This window comes from Apodemus sylvaticus, chromosome 20 (genome assembly GCF_947179515.1).
Source record: "Apodemus sylvaticus chromosome 20, mApoSyl1.1, whole genome shotgun sequence".
Lineage (NCBI taxonomy): Eukaryota > Metazoa > Chordata > Mammalia > Rodentia > Muridae > Apodemus > Apodemus sylvaticus.
The window spans coordinates 42,533,909-42,559,196 of record NC_067491.1 but is presented as its reverse complement, the minus strand read 5'-3'; the positions used below and the strand labels follow the sequence as shown (position 1 = coordinate 42,559,196).

At 41.6% G+C, this 25,288-nt stretch overlaps 1 protein-coding gene and 1 non-coding gene across 3 annotated transcripts in view; both read right to left on the bottom strand.

Moving 5' to 3' along the window:
* Window positions 1–6,659: 6,659 nt before the first annotated feature.
* Nedd1 (NEDD1 gamma-tubulin ring complex targeting factor) overlaps window positions 6,660–25,288 on the bottom strand; it is a 40,063-nt gene continuing 21,434 nt past the window's right edge. For both annotated transcript variants that reach the window (XM_052165416.1, XM_052165415.1), the window contains exons 6-15: window positions 23,742–23,971; window positions 22,092–22,293; window positions 21,532–21,727; window positions 18,418–18,546; window positions 16,280–16,327; window positions 15,225–15,427; window positions 14,022–14,178; window positions 13,049–13,205; window positions 8,886–8,952; window positions 6,660–8,460 (exon numbers count right to left, since the gene is read on the bottom strand). In XM_052165416.1, coding sequence (XP_052021376.1) covers window positions 8,356–8,460; window positions 8,886–8,952; window positions 13,049–13,205; window positions 14,022–14,178; window positions 15,225–15,427; window positions 16,280–16,327; window positions 18,418–18,546; window positions 21,532–21,727; window positions 22,092–22,293; window positions 23,742–23,971 — 1,494 coding nt within the window. In that variant the 3' untranslated portion in view covers window positions 6,660–8,355. The remainder of the gene's footprint in view (window positions 8,461–8,885; window positions 8,953–13,048; window positions 13,206–14,021; window positions 14,179–15,224; window positions 15,428–16,279; window positions 16,328–18,417; window positions 18,547–21,531; window positions 21,728–22,091; window positions 22,294–23,741; window positions 23,972–25,288) is intronic.
* Window positions 12,285–12,425, bottom strand: LOC127671403 (small nucleolar RNA SNORA79). The gene has a single exon (XR_007974758.1). It is a non-coding gene; the product is annotated as a small nucleolar RNA SNORA79 (small nucleolar RNA).

The window sequence follows — 25,288 nt, the reverse complement described above, 5'->3', positions numbered from 1 at the left end:
CATGCCTGCTGCAAGTATTGACTTGCAGGCTTGTTCCCGGTGCTCTTTGAAGGGTTTATATAGTCAAGAGAAGATGAATAAAAAGATTTCAGGCGGCTAGTTTGGAACATAAGTCAGTAATTGGGTTTATGACAAGCAGTGACTTCTAATTTTTAAAAAGTAATAAGGGGAACACATTACAAGATCAATAAAATAAGAGGCTAAGAGGCACTGAGATGCTGCTGGTAACCGCTGAAACTGAAGACACGGAGCAGAGAAGGAGACCAGACGAGCATTGGGCTAACAAATTATTCTGGCAACATTAAAAAAGGAGAAAACGGCCAGGCCAGGCAGCGGTGGCGCATGCCTTCTTTAATCCCAGCACTTTGGAAGGCAGGAGAGTCTACAGGGAGTCTACAGAGTGAAGAGAAGAACAAAGAGTTGGCTGGTGTGAAAACTCAACTGAGACACAGATCCAGTCCCAAACCAAGGCAGGGCTTGTGGAAATAAAGGGCCTTCTTCCCAAATACACGCGCCTTCAGTTACTTTTCCTAGCCTGGAGCACATAATCTGCGCACCTTAATATTAACGTGGGCAGGCCGGAGAGATGGCCCAATGGTTAGAGTGCTTGCCACCAGAGCATGATCACCCACATAACCGCCAGACATGACAGCATGTCTGTAAGCCCAGGGCTAGAGGGTGGCGGGTAAGCCCCTGGAGCTTAGAGACAGTCAGTCCAGCCAGACTGCCGAGTTCCAGGCTCAGTGAGGAAGTCTCAAGTGAAATAAAATGGTGGGAAAGCATGGCCATACTCTCACACAAGCATGTATCTGCAACACACACATATATGTATATATACAAGCTATGGTGGGGCATTTCCAACTTCAAGCACATAAACTATAACTATCTTTAATGACGGAAGCATCCTTAGGGGAAAAAAACAAAGGTGAATTATTCTGGCCACTTTACCTATGTATTTGCACATTTCTATAAATCCTAAGGCTTGGGTTTCAATTCTACATCTTAATAGCTCTTAATATACAAGTAAAGACTTGTATAAAAATGACACACATGCCAGGCGGTGGTGGTGCACGCCTGTAATCCCAGCACTCTGGGAGGCAGAGGCAGGCAGATTTCTGAGTTCAAGGCCAGCCTGGTCTACAGAGTGAGTTCCAGGACAGCCAGGGCTACACAGAGAAACCCTGTCTCGAAAAAAACCAAATCCAAAAAAAGACACACACAAAAACCCCAACATAGCTTATCAACACATTTATACATAAAAAAAAAAAAAAACACTTATGGCTTATCATTACATCAAAACCCACATCAAATATAGAAGTGTATTATGATATGTGGTTTCAGGGTCAAAAACTATGTCTGAATAATGCATGTCGTAATGCTTTCAATAGAAAATTAAATGTAAGTGTCCCTGGCAACTAATTTCATATGGGAGCATAAATATAAGGTTATAGAATAGTAGGAGTAATTTTGAGTTGGTGTAGATATGGCAACATTCAGAGGATGTGGAAACATAAACAACAGTGATATTTATATTTTACAGAATTCTGCAAAGCATTCTGTGCTTTGGACACCAAGGAAACCTCTAAGGCAGGAATGGACTATGACTATTCATTTGTTTATTCCAGCTGATGCAAATGCCAGCCCTGTTGCACCCCGGTTGATAAATACTTAGTGGTGTGGCCATCATAAAACATAAATTGAGTTGGGTGACCTTAAACTACAGGGAAGCACCCATGCACTCGCCAGAAAGACACCGCCTTTGAAACAAGGACAACAAAACTATCCCTCCACCAAGAGGCTTCGTAATTTCTGAAATGGATCCTATAAATTGCTAGAAGAGATGTTGTATTTTCAGACTCAAAGCCATAAGTCTAGACAATTTCAGATAGTTTCCCCAGCACCTTTCTGTTAGAAAATGGGAGAAAAATAGTACTATATGAGCAACATATTTCAATAGTGGGTCAAAAATATCATAATTACTCTTTATAGTTGCCATTTTCTCATAGTGTGAAATTATGGTTCAAGATCAGGTCGAGCATATAATGATATATTTCCATTTAAATATTCCTTGAGTGGTAAAATCACAATTTACCTGGTAACTGAACTACTATTATTTCCATGAAAAAAAAATATATATACTCTTATGCTTTAACAAATACCATTATCTATCATGCCTGGCATTCAATAAATGAGGAAAAGAACAAATCTGATAGCTCAGTGGGTAGTGTTGGCGGTGCAAGCATGAGGACCTGAGTTTGCAATCCTGGCACCCACATAAAAAGCTGAGCATGGATGTGCATGGCTGTAACCTCAGCACTGGGAGGCAGAGACGGGAGGTTCACAGGGGCTCACTGGCCAGCCAGCCTAGCCAATCAGAGAGCTCCAAGTTCAGTGAGCCCATCTGTCTGTAAAATAAGATGGCAGATAATGATAAAAAGAAGATACCCCAAGTCAACCCTGGTCAACCATGTGCACATACACCACACACACACACAGCACACATAAAACTTGAATATAACCTTTATTGTGACTCCTTGCCTGTACTCTCACGGCAGGTTCTGCAAACCACACTTAGACTTTGCCTTTTGAGGAAATGTTGCATCCTAGCCAGAAAGGTTGCAATCTCAGATTTCAGATTTCAGGAGGGTCCCATGTTCAAGGCCAGCGTGTCTCAAAAATAAAGACTAAAATGTACAGACAAAAGGAGGAAATGCAAAACTAGACTTGACAGTTTCATTTTTCTCAGTGATGATTTGTCATTTGTCAGGGAAACTATGTGTGTATAAATGACAACCATCTGAATCTCCCAGGAAAATAAGTCAACCGCATACAAAAATCTCTAATGCTCTGTTCTCCAAACACTCAGCCCATCGACAGATAATCATGTATAGATAGATGTGTTCTAGGTGAGATGAAAAAAGTCAGGTGGTTAAAGTTGATTAACTAGGACCTGTCAAACAGCTAAGTTAAAAATTTTAAATGTGTAGAGGCTGCCACCAAAATGCTACTCAATTTTTTTTAATATAAAACAGAAAAATACATTCTGTCCTGTGTAAACTTCATTATTTTATTGGGTTTATTTACTGTAAAACCCTAAACGTGGGAATTCCCAATCAATGTGTTTACCCTAACATTGCACATCCTAACAGTCCCTAAATAACTATTATCTGTAGACATACTTACAGGTTCAGTATCGACTCCTCCATCCATGCTGGGATGGTTAGTTCTGCCATCTTGACCCAGTCTATAATCAACCAGGCAAGGAGTCTCCATGAGTTGCTGTCCAGATGAGGTTGGCCGATGGACATGTTTACAAAGGATTTTCTAACTTAGGCCAACTGAGGTACAAAAACTTACCTTGGATGTGGTCAACATCATTTCTTGGGCTGGGCCCTAGACTGGATACAAAGGCAGGCAGTTATACTTGCGTGCACTCTTTCTGCACTTGACTGTGGATGTGACTATCTGCTTCTAGTTCCAGTCACCTTGCTTCTCCACAATGACAGACTGTGACTGGATTCATGAGCCAAGTAAACCCTTTCTCCCTTGTCACATCTGTCAGTGCATTACTAGCTACAGCAGAGCAAACTAAAACCTGAGCGCTAAGCTGACGTCAAATGATTCTCTCACTTTATTTATCCTTCATATTTTGAAAAATAATAGGATGTGAGGGGCTGGGAGAAGACTTTTCAACTACTTATGCCATACATTAGAAGTGATCTCTTGGGGGAAGGTGAAGACAGGAGGATCCAAAGATCAAGGTGAGCTTGAGGCTAACTGGGTCCCATCTTAAAAAGTTGAAACAGCTGATATTAATTATCCATATCAGAAGCATCATCAAAACCCAGACCATGTAGTCATCAGTGACAAAATCTTCCCTTGACCCTTTGGCATCCTTCTCTGACCCTATTCCCTACTGTTTACAAACACTGACTGGTGCCAGGGTACATTTGCATGTTCTAGAACTGCACATGGCCACATAGCACTCGTTTCTGCCCACATATTTTGTGACTAATCCACATTACTCTATGTTAGAGTTCTTCCCTTCATATAGCTGGTGGAGTTCCATGTACTGTGATTTGTTTATTCGTTTACTTACTGTCAAGTGTTTGGATGGCTTCTAGACTTTGGATATTACTGTTGTGCTGTGCGCCATGCTTTGTTTAAGTGTCTGGATTAGAATAGCTGAGGCATATGACTGGTGGATGATGGAAGAAGCCATTAAAAATCTTCCCCAGAAGGACTGCACCATTCTTTATTCTGAGTATAAAACCCACAGTTGTTCCGCTTCGACAAATGTGGTGATTTGAATAGCTATGGCCCCTACAGAATCCTGTTTGAATGCTGGCCCATATGAAGTGGCACTATTAGGAGGTCTAGCCTTCTAGGAGGAAGTATGTCACTGTGGGAGCAAGATTTGAGGTTTCTATTCTCAAGCTACACTTAGTGTGACAGTCTCCCTCTGCTGCCTGTGTATCGATATAGAGCTCCCAGCTCCTCCAGCACCATGACTGCCCTGCACGCTGTCATGCTTCCCACCATGACGATAATGAAATAAACCTCTGGAACTGTAAAGTCAGCCCCAATTAAATGTTTTCCTTTATAAGAGTCATCATGATCATTGTTGTCTCTTCACAGCAATGGAAACCTAAGACACCAACTCAGGATAAAGCCGTATTTCTAGCTCTCAGTAGTTAAATGAACACGCAATGACATCTCCTGGCTTGGTCTGAATTTCTCTGAGGACTGGGATTACAGTTTTTGCCACTCTCAGCCTTCCCACCATCACTGTCAATATGCCTATCTAAATCATTTGCCCATTTTAAAACGGTACTTTTCTACTGAGATACCTTCGTATGTCTGGACTGCAAGATACTAAATGCCTGTCTTCTGAATCTCTTTTGTACTATTTTTTGAAGAACATAACAATTGTTTGCTTAAGTCCAAGTCAACAACTTTTCTTTCAAAGTTTTATCTGTTGACATATGCAAAACTGGTAATTTCCACCTGATATTGTCTTCTAGAACCTTAATTAAAATTTGCATATAGTTTGGCCTATTTTGCATATAGTTTGGCCTATATAATCTTTATATAATACAAAGTATGTCTCACAATTTTTATTCCAGATATCTACTTATTTCAATAAAAGTATAAACTTTCTCTATTGGTTTATATTTTTATGTCAAAAATCAGTTGATGGGTATGTATTATAAAGCTAGACAGTACTGAGGTTCTTGCATCTTGTATACTTGCTGAAGGCCATTTTAGGTTTAACTAGAATGTGGTCTCCTGGATGGGAAGCCCCATGGAAAATTATCCAAGGTTAAGATGCCCCAGCTAACTTATCTTAGCTTCTGATAAACTGTCTGCTTGAGTAAAACCTCTCCCTTAAGCCAGCTGCTTATCTTAGCTTCTGTTAAACTGCTTGCTTGTGCAAAACCTCCTCCTACCGCTGCCCAGTGAGATGGCAGGATGTGGCTTTTGCCTTTAAAAACCACTTAACTATAAAATGCCCGTTGCTGCACTTGGGTTCCAAATACCTGAATGTGGTCCCAGCCAACTGTAGCAAAAACTCTCAATTGGCTATAATCTTTTGTCATTTCTGGTGGGCTGCCCGTAACATATGTATGAGTGTGTGTACCAGAATGAGAATCTACTTCTGGAGTTTATTATACCTTATTGATGTGATTATATTTACATTTATCTGTTGTCTTGGCTCGTACCTTTTAATGAGGAATTGTTAAATGTAAACACTAAAGTGCTATTTTTCCTAGATTGTTTGGTTATTCAAATATTTTCACATATCTGGACATTTCACAGTGCTGAGGCTTTCAACCTCTGATGTGCACATCATGCTTGCTTGTGAAGTTTACCTTCTCCTTGAAGAACACAGTGCATAGGTCTTTTATCAAATCTATCCCTCACTAACTCATGTTTTTATTAAATTACTCATTAAATACTGCCCATATGGAAATGAGGCTTTTGTATCCTCACTTGCACCTGGGCTTTAATCAGGCGTGAATGCTGGCTTTATCAAACCTTCTGCAACTATGAAGAGAATGTTTGCTTTTTAATAGTCTTTTCTTAGACTGCCTCGCTATCCCAAGTTTGCATCTTTGAGATGGTTCCTTTTGCAATATCATTTAATAGACTGCTGGATTTAAACTACTGAAATGTAATGTGGGACTGTCAGGATGATGTCTCCTTTGAGTAGCGGAGTGATGCTGGCCTTTGTGAGTTGGGTATCACACCGTGGTTTCATAATACTGCACGCACTTGTTCAGTAGTGGGTGTTTTCTTTAAATATTTGAAAGAATTCATCAGTTTTCATACTTGGTTTGTGTGTGTGTGTGTGTGTGTGCTAGTGCGCGTGCAAGCACACAATTTGTTATTTCTTTCACTTGCAATATTGATCACTTTTGTCTGGCTTTCTTGGTAATGTGGCTGGTGGCTTATCGGTTTTATTGCTAAGAACTACTTCATGTTTCACTATTTTTGCCAAATGATTTTGTTTTCCACTGCATTCTTTCCCTTCTTATATTGGGGAATAAACATTCTACTTGCAGGTAGAAGCTGAGGTCACTAATTATAGGGGTCTTTCCTTTTCTAAGATAAGCTTTGATGCTTGCTATACATTCATCTACAAACAACACATTGCGTGGTTTCCACAATTTTTAAGGATTTATTTAATGATGGAGATGACAGAGAGGGAGGGGGAGGAAGAGGGAGGGGAGGGGAAATAGGGGGAGAAGAGAAAGGGAAACAGGGAAGAAGAGGGGGGGCACTATTTTGTTGCTGTCCATTAGTAACAATCTTGCCTTTTGTTTTCAAATTCCCAGAGGGAAGGTTAAGTCCCCTCCTTATTACTCCATTTCAGCTGGAGGGGAAAGGTTCAAGCTCAGATTGTCTACATTTTGAATACAAAAATTTATTGTACTCAGTGCTTAAATCCATGACAAGTGTTTCACCTATATACATGTTCTATCAGACCCCTTTTAATACACAATATATACACCTATAGAAAAAGGAAGTAGGAAAATATTAATTGATTAGAATGTAGTATATAGACAAAAACGTCTGCATTCTAACATTGTTTGAGTGACACATAAGGGACTTGTTGCAAGTCATAATGCTGCCATATCTGCCAAGAAAAGACCACGGAAACTTGATACACAAATGGACTTTCTGAGTCTCTTGGGAAAAGCCCTATTCATGTTCCACTTTCGGAGATAATTATTCATAGTTTTATATTTATTAAATACACCCTACAGCTTCCATTCCTTTAGAAGCACATAAAGTTAGCAATCTAAGCTACATTTTAGTAAACATCTTGATCCTGGAAAGCAAAAGTGGGCAACAGATCTATATATAAAGTACACAGCTGAAATCTTTGGGCAAGAGGCAACAAGAACATAAACAGGTGAACAGCCCCCTAATCCAGCCCTATCAAAGTGTGGATCAGAGCAGGCAGATGAACATGGCCAGCGCTGCCTACTTGTAAATTCCTTGCATGATGAACTTTTATAAATAATATTATGGTAAGGCTAACAATAGAAAGTGCTGTTCATAGCACACTGTAATTAGAGAAAGTTAATGGTACACAACACAGAAGAAATAATCTATGCCTTTCACTTGTGAGGAAAAATGGCGACAATATTGTAATATTTAGTATTTTATAAGAAAATTTCACTGATCCTAAGTCGAGTCACGGTGATGAAAATCTTACAGAATGATTTTGCACATCGTTAATTCATTAGACAATCAGAAGATGTATAGCCCTTGAATCTTCCAAATCCTTAAAGGTTTTTCATATATGAAGTTAGGTAACCAGAACAAAGGTACCATGTATCTGTACAATGCAGTTTCAAAATGTATTAAATATACACTAAATAAATAAGGCATACCTGATGTCGTCATGTTAACAAATAATTACTAAACTGTGAAAAAAATCCAATTGCCACTTTAAAATTATTTCTTCATAAAATAGGAGGTATACCAAGGTTTTAAACGTTGGCTACTTGAAAAAAATTGGAATACAATTTGTCCATCAAAAATATATCTGTTTTAAAAAGTCATTTACAAAACATAAACCTATTCTTACAAACATGTTCTTCTTTTAGGAAAAAGGGCACTTAGTGTATAGCTAAGGCATTCAGATAATAAAGATCCTGTTGAATTCCCCACTAGGAAGACATTATTCTGTGCAGTTTTAATATAAAAATATAAATATGTCTGACAGAGATGGAATAGTGTGTGCTAGAAAATCCATTTTCAAGGCTATGTGAACAATACTGATTCCGTGTATTTTAGTTGCCAGAAACTCCTAACTCATAACAAGTCACGGTGCCCGAGTCTTCAGAAATGGGCCCGCAGCCTTTTGTTTTCTTCTCGCAGCCTTTCGATCTCAGCCACTAAGCCTTCATTCACCGAGTATCTTTCCAGCAAGGAGTGCATTTCATTCTGGAAAAGGGGGACACGCATCTTAAATTACGGGCTCTTCCCACAACCCAGAGAGCTGTGTTACACTAGTTGAGCTGCCACTCCAAAGCTCAACTGGCTGGCTAAATGGTATTCCTTGGACCTAACCAGGAAGATTGCAAGGGAAATGAAATATTGAGGAGGTTTACAGTCACACTTTTGGGAATCTTTTTGTCTACTCATCAAAGAACAAGCCTGTTCTTTGAAAGAAGCCTCAACTTTCACAAGTTAAAAAAAAGCACATATGTAGCTGAGATCTGCTTTACCTGTTAAAACATCCTAAACTCTACTTACTAAATTTAGCAACTAGCTGTAACATCTAAATAAAAGTGGATCATTTTGTCATGGATTCTTTTCCTCAGATCCTCACCTTCTGCACTCTTTAGGACACTATTTGCTATACATACCAGTTGCATATGAAACTGTTTAATCATTTCCACTTGCAGATTCACAATGTCCCTATGACAAGCTTCCCTAGAAAGAAAATACACCCCTGTTAGAACTGGAACAATGTTACAGCTTTAGATCATTCGCTCACAAAGCATGCTCACTGTTTAAATGATTAGGTATTAATCATAGGTTTACCAATGTACCAGTGATGTTTGCTGTGTGACTGGCAGTGCTGCGATTCCTTTACTTGAAAATTTAGGAACTTGTTAATCTCCACAACGTAATAGATATTTTGCCGATGAAGAAACAAAGACAAAGAGTTCTAATTCATATGTTGTTACACAGAGGATGGACCAGGCTGTTACACAGAGGACCGACCGGGCTGTTACACAGGGGACCGACCGGGCTGTTACACAGAGGACCGACCGGGCTGTTACACAGAGGACCGACCGGGCTGTTACACAGAGGACTGACCAGGCTGCCAGCCCTGGCTGTCCTCCTCTGCATCTCTCACCATTACAGCCTTCTGAAAGACAGGCTCACCAGAGAGAGGCTTCTAGGCAAGTTAGAATACTCATAGATTTCAAGGCCCTCTCACTGTCAGAGTCTTATCTACAGAGAGAGGACTACCAGTGGAAAGGGGATATTTGATTGGCTCTAACTAGTTAACACATAATAAAAATTAGTAACTATGATAATAAAATGACAGTACATAGAACACACATGATCAACTTGTGTAGACTTACCATGTGTTCCCATATGATGTTACTGCTTAATGCTTGCAGAAAGTCTTGTCTTTTCAATATTACTACCCAAAGAAATGCTTTTCTTTAAAAGTATATCTGTGTGACATGCGTGGGATACAGCTGAGTGACAGAACACGTGCCTAACATACCTAAGTCCCAGTGTTGTGTCTGTATTCCAGTACAAGTAGAAAAAATTTAAGCTGAAAAGAATTAAAATGTATATATTTTTAAAAAATGAAGGTATTAGAAAAGTTGGAGGCAAACTAGTAGAGTGCTTGTCTACCATACACTGGGCCTTGGGTGCGATTCCCAGGAATACAACAAAAGGCAATAGAAAGAAAAAAGACATCAGACCATACTAACATAGCCAGGGTTCCAAAAGTTCTACTTCTAGATCCAGTCCGCACTTACTTCCGCTTTCCCATCCTGAATGTGTATTTATTTCACTATGGAGGACGAGGCTGAGGCACAGCAGGGCTGGCAGCTGAGATACCCTTCCCTGGTAGGGGAGTGGTGGGAGCACGTGACTACCAAGAAAGTCAAGATTACAGGCTCAGCAGGCTCCATCCTAATGAGGACAGGCCTAAGGGAAAGCAAGCCTAAGGTGCCCGTGTCTGAGGAGACATGTGTGAGTTCCTCCGCTGGGCTGTGGCAGGAGGGCAAGGACAGAGCAGGAGCTGCAGAGCTGGGAGCATTCGGACATTCATGGGGTGAGGATAAAACAAGACCCCCGCCCCAAGATCGAAAGATGGAGTGAATACTCCAGACATTGAGCTGCTGTCCCACGGGGCAAAGGTTAGGCCAGGGGAATAAAGGGAAGCTAGGGATAAACTAAGGAAACCTAAACCCAGCAACAGCAGAGACCAAGGGAGCTGCCTGACAGGTGAACATCCTGAGAGATCACTTCGTGCCATCCCTCAATGGTAAGAACAAGTCTGCAAAACGTCAACTGTTAAAATGATCCTCAGTTGCAAATACAGAGAAATTTAAACTAGAGTCCAAGAAAGGAGGAAGTCTTCCTGGGAGAAGAGGCCCAAGATTCTAGACCTAGCACCTGCAGAAGAAACTCCCCTTGAGAGGCTGACGAGAATGGACTGAAATGTCTGTAGCTTTTCAAGGTCAACTGAGACTGAGTTTAGAATCTTAAGACCATCTGCTGTCAAGTCTGCCATGAGCAACATTCCCCCGGGGCCTTCACTACATGCTCATTATTAAAAATAAACAATAAACAAAGATGCATGCTTGAAAGAGACCCCCTAGGTCACAGAGAATATGGTATCGTGGGGGCGAGGATGACATACTAAAAACGGCCTGTGCTATGGTCTTCAGAGAGGAACAGCCGTGAGAGCTAAAAGACACGGCCCAGTGCCTCACCACTGTTCCCCTGTGCGCATAGTGACAGGGTAGCTGTGTCTAACCTACTGGAAGCAGAGGCAGAACAACTAACTTAGAACCCTGAGCCACTGGTCCAGAGGTGCAGAGAGCCTGGACAGACTCAGTAGAGGAGAGCCCTGCTAGTGCAGAGGTGGCCCAGCCGCAAGGCGGAGCCAACTGAGACGCACAGTCTTCCTGCTGAAAGGAAGGCCGAGCCCTCTCTAGAATTAGCAGACATCAGTGAACTGAGGCTCGCATGTGTGTATAATAAACAGGCAGTAAGTACTACCATGTTCTAGTAACTCCTCTCTGTGGACACTCCTAGAATTTATAACCATCTCTTCTCACGCTGTCCCTGTATACATCAGCGTCTCTACAGTGAGACCTTCTACATTTGCCTGAGAAAACTGCTCCTTTTCTGTGATTCCAACACCATTTCATTTGCACTAGACTTAGCACTTGTTACCCAGACAGCTTTCCTATCAGGCCATAACTATTTACGGTGTCCTCAAATAACTCTGATATCTTTTAAGACCATGCACTGAGAACAGGAGGACACGGAGAGAAAGGACTAGAGCAGACCGCTCACAATCCATGCAACTGCCTCACGCACGAACAAGCATAACTAAAGGCACGATTAAAGCCCAGTCCATAAATGTGATCTTACTAAGAAAGACTGATGGTCACTTAATGGAAGGGGAGAGAAGAACAGACCGGGGATGCGACATTAAGAGGTGAAAGGGCAACGTGCCCAGAGACGGGATAATCACAAACCAAATGCTGTCGGAACAACGCGCTCTGACACAGCAAGCTACGAGAAAGCGGGCGATGGCCGCTCACCGCACTCACAGATCCACTTGAGTCCCCCCCCCCCATCTGCTCCCTACCTGCTATGAATGAATGACCTGATTCACACTACACAAACACGTCAACAGGATACAACTTATTCTAGAGAAACTATGGCCACTATGGGAAGATTCCCACTTCTGTATTAATATCTGGATACATATATAAACTAGGCACACCACTGTTACCAAAAAGATGATCTTTCAAAAAGAAAATCTCTAATATTTAAAAATATTTTAAACATTAAAAAATGTGCACCAATCAAAAATATTGGAGAAATATATCTCCAATTTTCTTCTCACTAGAATCCAAGTAATTACAGGTTAGAAAGAGGAAAAAAATTTTATATAAAAAAAAAAAAACCCAAAAACATTAGTGATGGAAAATAATTTCCAAACCCGGAAATAACCATGAAAATGAGGCAGTAAGGTTCTAGAACACATTAATATTTTTTGTTTGATCCTGCAAATTTTAGAGAATAGATAATCCCAATATCTTAATATTCTCTGAGTAAAAAAAAAATCTATTTTAATTTATGATGACCTAAAATCCTAGTGCTATGCCTAGAGGCAATAGGAGGAACAGGCATCAAACATAACTTCATAATGAAAATTCAAATGGTAGAAAGAACAAAGTTAAGTTATAGAAAGATTTATATCTACATAAAACATTTAGACGTACATTTCAGAGGCATCTTTCAGGCCTGCTGAGGTGGCGCACTGGCTATAGGCACTTGCTGCCAAGTTAAAGTGAGACTGGAGACTAAAGTTTAATCTCCAGAAAAAGAGAACTGACCTTGCACTCTGACCTCTGACCTCCACACAGAGCACAGACAAATGCTCCCCACCCTAGCTCCCACACAAAATAGTAAAGAAGCATGAAAGGTCTGTTTCCACATCATGTGCTATAGAGCACTTAAAGGTGATCTATAAGTACTGGATGTCAGAACGACACATCTGAGTATATAACAATCTGCCCGCATTCTGACGACTCAGACAGAACCTGCAAGGGTGTGCTGCACACTAGACATCTCCTTCGAGTGGCCAATGTGCCTCTCCGTACTGTAGTAGGCAAAGGTCACAATCATATTTCCTGTTTCTGTGGTCATCTCAACCTAGACACATGTATGCACAACCAAGATGAATTCTGGTTCTGGTTTCACACTGGTAAAGACAAACTTAGTGATTAGGAGGCGAGCAGTCTCTCAGTGCTACCTGAAGTCATCCAGGGTCTCCTGGATCATGTTCTGAATGAAGCGGATCTGGACAGAGGTAAGCGGTGCACTTGGCCGGCTGTTCCCAAGGGTATCGGCGATTTTTTCTGAGAGTGAACTGGCTACTCCAGCAGTGATGGAGGACGCTGCCTTTGGTACTAAAACAAATGGAGAAAATATTGATAGTTAACTTGGACTAAAAGACATCAAGCATTTCTAAATAAGATTTGGTAAAGAAAGACTTTGGAAACTGCAAAAGAACAGTGTTCCTATGACATTTAGAAAAACCCACTGTCTGGAGTACAAATTTTAGAAACTTTCTATGACATTATTTCTAATAGTCATTTATCTGTATATATAAACTGCCAACTGTCTAATGTAATAACACAAGACAGAGGGATTAATCTTCAAGAATCCCTGAACCATTTCCTCTTATAAAAGATGTATGTGACAACTGTACCACAAACCAGATAAACCAGGACTACTGAAAACAAACAGGAAGAACACAGGCTTGAAGCAGTTGCCACTGGCAAAGCCTTAGACTTTAACAAATGGAGAAGCGCCTCTCTCGGAAGAGCTCTTCTGAACAGCCAGCTTCTCTTAGACCAGCTCAGCTCCCTTCAATGCAAGTGGGTCTTAGGTGTCTACGGCATAAACTCTAACAATAAAACCAAATACAAACTTTCTACAGATTTCAGGTATTACCCAAGCCTTTCTGAAAAGCCTTTCTTCATCATGCACACTGAGTTACTCAAGCCCTTATATACTGGACTGAGAATGAGGCTCATATCAAATGACCAAACCAGGGTTGATGGAGTTAGCCACTCATGCCTTCTAATAAGGAGAAGTCATGCTAGTAAGCATGCCTTTAGTGTTATCTGGTCCATGGTTATTCTATTTATCCCTTAAAAGCGAAATAATCAGGAATCTTTCCAACTGCACATTTCAAACCTAAGGATGTTCGGTGTGCTTACCTTGAGGTGAGGATCCATTGACTGAGGGTTCATGTATCAGCTGGGCTTCAATATCTTTTTCTGGTTTTTCAAATTTTTCAAGATTTCTTGCTTGGTTAGACGATGGACAGGTATTTAGAATTCCAGGTTCAGCACCAGAGGAGATCAACTTTGTAAACTTAAATTTAGAACAAACAGTTCACTTTAATATGCATTTCTAAAATTATTCTATTACCCGCAAACTGTATCTAGTTCTCACTGCTTTCTCCCAACAGGCAGGGTCAGGAAAATGAAGAACAGAGAGACTGAGAAGGGGCTATTGCTAGCAGCACAGCAAGCCTGTTAATCAAAAAGTCAATTTTACAAAGGGTTAATGTGCTAAACACTTGCTGACTACAGGCGAAATGCAAATCCCTGGGAGGAGGAAGGAGGGGAGAGAACTCTGGACTTTCATGTAGTATCTAGATGGAAATATTGAAAACTAAAGACAGTTTTGTACTTCTAACTTATCTTTTTTTTCTTGTAATTTTAAGTGTAAATAAGAAAACAAACACTGCATTTGAATACCTACAGACTTGACCTTCCTATACCTGTGACCCCCCCAAGGTGCTAATCATTTACTCATTCTCAGCCACCTCAGACTTGCTCTAACACTAAGAACCACTTCATCACAGCTTGCTTTAGACTGCAGTAGAAATATATTTTAAAAGAATTTCCCCTTTTTTACATATTTCTTTTTTTTTTTTGCTCCTTAAGAAATCAGAATTTTACCCAAGCAGACCACGAACTGAAAATACGCATAAAAACACATCCCCCAGTGTTTTAGCTTTACTTCTCAAAAATAAGAGTTAGCTGGGAATTTCTTTTCTTCAGTAAGAATGAAGAATGCACAGATATAGGGTAATAATATACACTATTTTATTTTGATTTTTCTCTATTTAAGCATGAGGCTGATTCTTTCCCTTGCCTTCATGAGAATAAAAATTATTTCTCCTCAAAAAAATAATTCAGTTATGAGGTATTCTTTTGCAGATGTGTGGTTATCTGTAACACAGACAGGTTCGACTGGCTTCAGAAGTGTTCTTCAGTTATTAAAAACTGGCATCAAGATTTAAAACTATTTTTCTGTCTAGCAAGTGTAAGACAGTAACAACTAAGACACACACAGTGGCGGTCACCCCTCGAGTGACGACCCTTGAGCCGGGCACTCCTTCGGGTGGATACCTGCTTCAAGGGGTCCTTAGGCTCCCGCCTCCCTAGGTGTGCTCTCTCACACTCGGCCGACAGTTCATGGTTTTCGCTGTCGTCTTTCCCTGAAGATCCCATGAGGACATTAAGAGGGCTGGAGTGCAGCACCAGGGTGCTGGAGGGGCCTGCGTTCTTCCTCAGGGGGAACACCGAATTCAGCTGTGGCAGAAAGTCAAGGCCTGGGAAAGGAAGGAAACACCAGAAGCTTAGGAGTCTCCCAACCTGAAACACTAGGTATAAGCACTTTCTTAAAAGAACACCAAAAAAATTGGCAAAAGATAGGGGATCTGGACTCAGAAGGCTGCTTCCATCTCAGCTAAAATGATGTGGACTTGAGTGGGTACATCCTTTCAATCCTGACACTACTTCCTATCTGGAAGTGTGGTGAGCCTTTGAAAAAAAACACGTATCCAGGAGCACTAATGCGCTCAGGAGCCTTAGGCAGGACAGCCTGAGCTACATGGCAAGAATGTCTTAAAAAGTTTCTTTCCTTGTGGAATACTTTGAAAACTACAAACCACAATCAATGACTGAGGCAGCACTAGCTCTTGATAACCGGGAGCTGTAATTGGTATGGGTCTGTCTGTGGCAGCCTGTAAGATGACCTGAGGATTCCTGCCTTGGGCTCCCACGCTGTGTGCCCGAGTTAGACTAAGGAAAGGAGTGTGGCCAAAGGGTGTGCTGTCGCCTCCAAGATCAGCTGGTCTGGTTTCTCAGCTGCCCTCGAGCTCACTCCACTGTTTCCAAATCAGCTCAGATAGCACCCAAGGGAGCAAGAAACTGTCCCCCCAGTCAAAAGCCGCACAAACGAGCTTGGAAGCAGAGCTGAATGGAGCTGAATCTGGCCGATTCCTTAGCTGAAGCATCAAGCAAGGGAGATCAGGAGCCACGGACGGCATCTGGAGCTTAACTCCACGGGATAGTGAGATGCCGAGTGTCCGCTATCTAAAGCTGACAGTGGGTAAGGGTTACTAGGCGCAACAGCAGCATTGCGGTTTATCTTCAGGAAGATACTTCTCAAGAGTTCTTACCATCTCCTTTGCCTACAGATTCATCACCTCCTTTGCTGACTACAGCATCTATAATAAAATAAGAAAGTCAACGTAACTTTTTATTGCAACATTTTTTATAATACAGTTTAAGAGTTTTAAAAATTTAAGTTTTTAAGATTTTAAAAATTTTAAGATTTTTAAAAATTGCAAAAAAAGCAGCTGAGGTAACTTGGGCTTCCTGTTCCCTGTCCCAAGAGGGCAGAGAACATAAGTGAGGCCAGACCAACACCAGGCTCATTCAGGAGTCCCTTTCATTCTTTTACTCCCTGCAGAATGCCACGGTCAAGTAAGGAGACAGCATTGCGTGAACACGCCCCAGTGCAGGTGCTGGCGTCCAGAAGCCCACTTTCCCTGATTCTATCTGGTACCATTCTGATTTTGGGCAAGCTTCCAACACAGTGAAACTTCAACTTTTGTATGTTTACACTAGAGATAATGCCTTGATGGTCTCATAAAACTGTTTGGGTAATTAAATGCAGCAAGAATATTTTACAAGTACTACAATGTTATAAAAAATGTGGCTTTATTGATACTAACTTCAGTCACAGACCATTTGCAATATTATAATTATTCATTTACCAATACATAACGAAAACTGTGAACTGAACTGACTGGCCAAAAGCTCTAGCAAATACACCAGAAATACAAATGGCCAGTAAGCACATGATCACCTGGTCTGTCTCTGTCTGTCTCCCTTCCTCCTTCCTCTCTCTTCTCCTCCCCATTTCTCTCTTGAGTGCACCAGATATATGTGTTAGGCAGCTACTCAGTTGAGCTTTGATGTCAATACCCCTAACACAAAAAATCCTAGGGTTCCTCTTAATATAAAAAATATTTTTATTAAACAAATGAAGAAACTGAGGCACAAAGATTAAGCCCATTCCTTAGTGAATTTCACCCTTGGAATTAAAACCAATCCCTAGTCAACAAAACAAGCTTTATATTTGTCCACATTTTCTTTAAATTAAGGAGCCTCCTAGCTGGGAGGTGGTGGCATACAAATTTAATCCCAGCACTCAGGAGGCAGAGGCAGGTGGATCTCTTGAGTTCAAGGCCAGCCTAGTCTACAGAGAGAGATCCCGTCTCAAAAACAAAACAAACAAAAACAAAAACAAACAAAAAAGAAAGGGTGAGGCCTCAATGAATGGAGACACACATACCTCAAATTTTACATTTGAGAAACAGTGCAGCATCTAAAGGAAAAGCTGGGCTGCTCGTTAATTTATTCTTGCAAAAAAGCCCCACCTTGAGTCTTAAATATACAGAAGTTGCAAAAGTTGTGTGTGAGTGTGCGTTCCTGTGTGTGTGTGTGTTTAAATCCTCTACTATGGACATGTTAGAGTCTCTCTGGTTTTTCAATACTACAAATAAAACTGTAAACACACAAATCTTACAGATGTCTGTGAACATTTTCTGAGGTAAATTGGCAGAAATGGAATTAATAGGCCAGAAAACATGAATAATTTAACTGTCAAATGACTCTCCAGATATTTGCCTGGATCACTGATACTGCTGTTAGCACTGAAACCATCCCATTAAGGAATGTGAGCCTCAGTAGAACTGAAAAAGCACAGCTGGACAATGATACACATTGCGTCCATGCATCAAGGTGACAGAGGTTTCTTCTCAGTGGTGCCTTTACAGGGTAGTGGCAGAGATGATATAGCGCACACATGAAACTATCATATACAAGTGCACAAGGAGAGGCAGTCTATTACCTAGCCATCAGAAAATTAAAGAAATTCCAAAGAAATACTAATAATCCTTATTTTTATATACAAAACAACCAAGATTTTAGGGAGATTTATGTGAAGCAGGTACAAGTCAAAGATTGTTTATAAAGGTAGACTCCCGTTAGAATTCTGTTGGCACCTAAGCTCAGAGGCTGAGCACTGGCTTAACACACAGAAGAGCCCGGGCGGATCCCCTGCTCACGGTGGCGGTGGCAGGGACTGGAACCGCGTGCAATGACCAGCACTTGCGTGAACATGGCAACTTCTGACATATCAGATACAGGAGAGATCCAGCTCAGGAACTGAGAACACGACCTAAGCACTGTATGCTTCAGATTCACCTAACAGCCCTAAGAGACTCCACCCTCATCTGAGCACACTTACCATCTCTGATTGGTGAGAACATGTCACCTAAACTACTTTTTCCAATATCATCAAAGCTGGAGAAATCCTGACTTTTTCCAGCATCTGTTTCCTTAGATAAAATATCTGTATTTTTGCTTCGAGCCAAACCTTGAAAGAATTAGATACAAAAGTCAGTGTTATTACATCCATGTAAATAGCTGCTAACATCAGAAGCTAGACTGTAAAATGAACATTACCCACACTGTTTTGAGTTTATAATTAAGCATCAAGAAAAGCAGCAGAATATGTCAGTGAAGGGCTTCTCTAAACAGTCATTTGTTCACAGACAACACTTTGCTGGAAGGTTTCTAAAATCATTAATATGCTTCTGCTGCCTTCTTAAAGTATACTAAATACAATCTCTGTTTGTTATGCCTGATTGCCTACAACCAACTAAGACAAATCCGAGGGCATACAGCATGACGCCTAACACTATAGGAGACAACAAACATTTGCTCTCCAGCTTGCAGACAGCAGGCCTCTTAGTCCCTCTAAAGCCTTCCTCATGAACAGTGGGAGCCTGCCCTCCCTTACGCTCAGTAGCACCCAGCTGAAGGACTCGTAACTCAGCGAGAGTGCAGTAGGCTAGAGAAAGGGCTGGCGAGCAGTGGCTTTAGACTAAGGCTCTGTGGGACAGAGCATGGAATAAGGACCAGCTAGCTGCGCTGACAGCGAGCTCGAGCTTCAAACTGGCATTTTCAAAGGAGCTTGACTTGACACCTCAGTCAAATGGAAACTGAGGAGCCAGAGATGACAGTCAACTGGATTTCCGAAGGTGACAAAGCCGGGCTAAGGAAATGAACTTAAAAACAGACTGCTAAGAGCTCAGGCGTCTGTGGATCATAACTGAGGGGTGCTTCCAGCAGGGGCTGCAGCCTGGCAGCAACACACAGCTGGAAAGGAGCACTGCGAGGCTGACAACGTCAGGGCTAACTGGTTAGCTCGGTCACACAGGGACTGGGCTGAAAGCGGATCGCGTGGGGAGGGAGGGGCTTGCCTCCTTTCTCTAGGATTTTAATGTACTTGAGTGAATAAAACAGAGGGTTAGTATCATAAACACAGCACTGGACCTTGCTCTTCACTCCTTAAACTGCTGCTTCCTACTTAAGCCAAGGAGCAGCAACAAATTATAAAGGTTCTTTTCTCAACGCGTTAACTGGAGTAGGGACAGGAATTTTTTAAAACTTCAGATTAATTGTAGCTTAATCTCAAAATAAGTCAGCATCATGGTTATGACTATGACTACAATGTTCTATCACTTCCTGCCTCATGTGCCAGACACTAGAGATACATTTTCTCTGACTGCCATAATTACCTTAAATGTTAAATGTCATCTTAGTGTGTAAGCGGGAAACAATGAGACAGCAGCGGCCTGGAGATGGCTCCGTGGGGAAGTGCTCGCCCTAAAAGCAGTGGAGCCCGACCATGACCCACAGACCCCAGGAGGAAACAAGCAAGTGCTTGCAGTGCCGGCAGGGGCGAGGCAGAGCTAGTACACAGGTCTCTGCGGCTTGCTAGCCAGCTAGCTTGGGAAGCTCCAAGGCAGTGAGAAACCAAAGTAAAACAGACAGTCCATGAGGAATGTGATACCCAAAGCTGTCGTCAGGACATGCGTGTTCACAGACACATACACACATACATAGACACATACACAGAGCACACATGCACCTGCAGACACAAACAGACACAGATACACACACACACACACACACACACAGATACATATACACACACAAACACACACATATGTACCTGCAGATTTGTGTTCACAGACACACACACAGAGCAAGTAGGCTAAGCAAAGATGTGTCTGAGTATGTAAAACAACAGAGTACGGCAACAACTGGGAATAAGCTTATGAAATTGTGAGTGTGCCAAAGGGCAGAGCTCAAGAGCTCAGCACTCTGAGTAAAACTTCCCTATAAGCTGACAGCTGCTTCAAAATGAACAGAAATCTGTTTGTGGGGACAAAGCAAATGCTTCTTTTTGACAGAAATTTTGAGACTGTTGAGAGCTCTCACTGAAAGTTACCCAGCAAACCCAGGTCTTTGTTTGCTAATGAGCGTGGTCACCCTTAAAGAGGAGCTGTTTACTAAAAACCGATACTCTATTTCCAAGTTTATAAACCATTGTTTTAACTTTTTAAAGTCATGGAAAAAAAAAAAAGAATTGTAGCATTAGTCATGAAAATCATGGCAAATTCTCATAATACAGCTAATTAAGCATTTTAGGAGACATTATTCAGTTATATTTCAAAAATAATTTCTTCTAAGTAAACAGTCACAGTGTCTCCAAGTTCTTAAAGGCGGACCTAGTTATTTTTCTGTATGTTGTGACTACTCTGTAAGAGCGACACAAGGTCACAAGGACCTGAGAGTGAACGGTTGTTCCACACTATCAGAGCCAACCCGTCAGAGTTCTGCTGTTATTTAGAAGTGGTAAACTCATGCTGAGGAGCAAGGGCGTGACCTGTAAAGGAAGTCCGTGGACTTGCGCCACTGAGCTCCAGATGTCTGTGAGAACTCAGACTGCGGTTCTCGTTACAGTGAAGAGCAGAGAAGCCACCACTACACTGCACCTTCCTGTGACCTACTGGAGTCAGCAAGATTATCCTTAGACATCACCTTGACGTCTAACTTCCAGCTAACAAAACTGTACTTTAATGTGTGCCAGGCACTATTCAGCATTTCAAAATATTTCTCCTACCACCCGACTTACTTTTCATTTTGAGATATGAAGCGTTAAGAAGCACTTAAGAAGAGTTGCATTTTACTCTTTTGACTATCTGGTCAAACAAACAGGTGGCACTGATGTTACCACTCTGCCCAGGATGTGAGGGAAGATCAGCCCGTCTGAGGGAGGGGTAAAGAGGAATGGCTAAATTAGCTTACTCTTCCTCACAGCAGAAATTCAGATGAAAAGAGTAAGTGCTCTGAAGAGCTCCTTAACAAGGCAAAGTAATAAGTTTCATTTCTTCAGTGGTATCTACTAATCAGTTTTGCCTAAGTACTCAAATGAGTCCTAGGCTCTCAGAAATGGCCAACTGTGGGGGAAAGACAAGGGCCTCAGATCACTCTGACGTAAACCACTTACCTGCTTCGTCCTGAGGAGCCCCGGCTCCTTTGCCCAGAGCTGTCGTCACGGGTTGTGGGAGAACTGTGGCGATGGAAGGGCTGGGTGCTTCTCTGACAGTCCCAGAGCTCTGGGCAGCCCCACTGCTGCTGCTTCCAGGAACACTCCGTTTGTTCACTGCTGAGGCCTTATTTGAGCCACCTTTATTTAAACTTGCCTAAATGGAAATAGAATATTTAAAAGCTCAGGTTACTAATGTGTCATCATAAACATTAATATTTTATAAGTGCCTCACTAAATTAAAAACTTAATTTTTCTTCTTATAAACCTGAAGCTTGCTGCTATTATCTGAATTTTGCTCTAAACAACAACACATTTTAAAATTCTTACATAGAAGAATTAAATACTAAATAATTTTAAAATCAAGTCTCAAACAGCTTTATATTCAAATGATGCATAATGTCACCATATAAAATAACTATGAAGCAATACAATGCTGTGTTTAACTGACAAGAGAAAATTTTCATTTTCTAAGGTAGGAATTTCTAGGAAAATGGAAAATGTTGAAAAGAGTATCTCACCTTTGTCAGAGACGTGGAGTACTGAAATGCTATACACTGCACAGATGTCTTGTGGGCACTGATGGTTTTCACAGGAGATTTCAGCATCCTTAAATCATACTGATATATTTTCCCACGGGAGGATCCAATAGCCAAAGTGGCTCCATCAGGCATAAAATCTACTGCAGTCAGAGGGGTGTCGGCCACTAAAGTTTTCACTAGTCTTTGGAGGAGGAGGAGAATATGCAAATGCATCAGTATATGCAGGAGTATAAGCTTATACGACACATTTACTTATCAAGAACACTTAGTCAGAACTGGGCAAACTGCATAGCCCAAATACTTGTTTAAAGCAGTTTGGAGTAGTCTTACAGACATCTAACAGCATGACCTGTAAAGAACGGACATTCCGCCGATTTTCTACTCACATCACAATTGTGCAGCCTCCATTTTCCATGTGGACCTCCTGCTTCCTGGATTAAGTCCTCTCTGGCAGCGCACCAGCCTCAGGGCTGAGCCAGCTTCCACTTAGTGGCCTGCCTGTCTCTGGAGGGACTGTGACCTTTCACAGGAGCAGCTGCTCCTACTCTGTTCTGAGCAAAAGGCTAAGGCAACACAGTTCACATGGCCGGCCACAGCCAGGCAACGGATACTGACTTGCTCTTGCTGGTCTATCTGGTACTAGAGGGGGAAAAATGGCTTACTGACCATAGAGGCTGTCAGTGAACTATTTCAAAAAGAACAGGGAGTGAAACAGGTCACAGTAACTACTAGAGCACTGAAGCAAGGCCTGATTCTGGTATCTCCCCTGACAGTAACCTTAGCATTCTACAGGGTTTTTAAACACTGCTTAGCACTGAATATAAGTCTAGCAGCCTCTTCCTCCTCCTCCTTTTTTAAAGTTATAAATTAAGCACAGGTATCACACAAGAAGGGTGAATGGTTCAAAGATCATTGACCCAAGCAGGGACATTTTTAGGGAGACCTGGTAATGTTTGCAGACTACCATGACTCAGCAAATGTCACAGGGCTTAGTGGGAGAGATCAAGGCCAGTGCTGAAATGCATTACAGTGCTGAGGACAGCACCCAGGACAGAACACCAGGCTGGGATATAACTAGTTTAGACACTGATGCAGAAAATAAATTAATTTAAAACAAAACTGTTTTTAAAAAGTATATTTAGTTGTATTTTACAAAAGAATCTTTAGATTGCTGAAATAAAGATGTATAATGAAGTCTCTCTCTCTCTCTCCCCCCTTCTCAGTCTAAAAGTACCCTGATGTCTATGCTGTATCTAATCTTTTCTAAGAAAACTAAGACAATTATCATATTAGATACATCAGGTGTACAAATATCAGATCCCCTTGATAGTGATCAGATGCCTGTGTATGTAAGTCACAACCATGTCTGTTAATGAGATATCTGTCACTAAATTAAAGCACGGACACAGTTCGGGGGACAGAGTGCTAGCACACATAAAACCCTACGCTGGATCCTAAGCAGCACATATAGTATGTGTGGTGACATACACCTGCAATCCCATCACTCAGCAAGACAAGAACATCAGAAGTTCAAGGTCATCTTCAGCTAACTGACCAGTTTGAGGCCTGCCTTTGCCATGTACGGTCAGTCCTAGCCAGTACAAGTACTCATGACAACGTCACACTTACTTCTTACTTGAAGTGTCATAGAGGATGATCCTCTTGTCCAGGCCTATGGTTACGAACAGCAGTTCATTGACAGGAGAGAAGCAGATGCCTGAGGCTGGAGCTTTGTGTGGACTGTCGAAGCTGTGGTATGAACTCTGACTGTTCACATCCCAGAGGGTCACTACTCCATTATCCGAAACGCTGCCCAATAGAGACTTCCTAAACAAGGAGTACTTGATGTGCCGGACAGGCTGTGAGATAAAGACACATTGATGTGACTGCAAACATTCACAGCCATTCATAAACATCAACTGTGTCTAGGCCGGGTTAGGTATTCTCTGATTTACAGACATACAGGTTTGATCACAACCTCCACCATGTTATTTAGTGTGCTGTAAGAAGACCCTGCAACATTTCAATATTCTCTTAGTCAAATATCTGTCATGATTTTAATATCCTGGATAACTCAGCCTCTTCAATCTCCTCCATTTCAGAGGAAAACTTTTAATATAACACACCCGCACTGTCTATATTAACCAGGGGTTAGAACAGTCACCATAAAAGCAGGGCCCCAGCTCAGTCAGATCACAAGAGAACCCTGGGAGAGGGAGAAGCTAATTTGCACTCACTTCTTCCATAGCCCTTAGGCTCTGGGATGTTTTGGCGTGTGGGGCCTGTGGAGCTGACAATCCAACACACTAAGCAGCACGGTAAGCTTAGGTACAAAGGTTGGATGGACAACCTCCTCACTGGAATGGGCTAAACCTCCTTTGAAAACTTATCAGCTGAGAGCAGTACAGACCTGGCTCTAAACACCAATCCCCACCAGAAGAGGCTTCCTTTCTAGTTTATCTGGATCAGAAAATTCAGGCTAAATAAATAGGACTTGATTAAAATTGATTGAATTATACCTACTTTTCCTAAAATACTGTGTCCAGATTTCTATTGGCATCATAATTAATTGTACTACTAATAAAATAGCATTTAAAAATACCAGAACATAACAAAACAGACAGAAGAAAAGGGGTCCAAGAAACAAATATAGACACAGAGAAACACTTGACTGCACATTCAAGAGCCCCACAAAATGCCACAAAAAAATGGAAATTATAATACATACATACATACACACACACACACACACACATACGAAAAGTAAAAGTAAATGTAAAAGCCTCAACATGATATTATGAGACAGGAACCTCAAAAAGATGCACTGACTTTTCATGTACTGCTGGGCATAGAGCCTATGCTTCAGAGTACTTTGTTTCTCTGGGAGAAAACTAATTTTTCATTTATAAGTGGTTAACAACTAGAGATAGCTTCTGGGCTATGTGTCCATCTCTTTCAGCTCTGAGACCTCTCTGTCAGACCTGTGCGGGCCTCGTGCTCGCCGCCTCTGTCTGAGTCCGTAGGAATTCACCCTATGCTTAGAAGGCTTGGTTTTCTTTCACTCCCCACTGGCTCTTCAACTCCTTCCACCTCCTTTTCCTCAGGGTTCTCTGAGCCCTAAGAGGGAGGGATTAAATGGAGACCTCCCAATTAGGGTGGAGTGGTCCAAGGTCTCT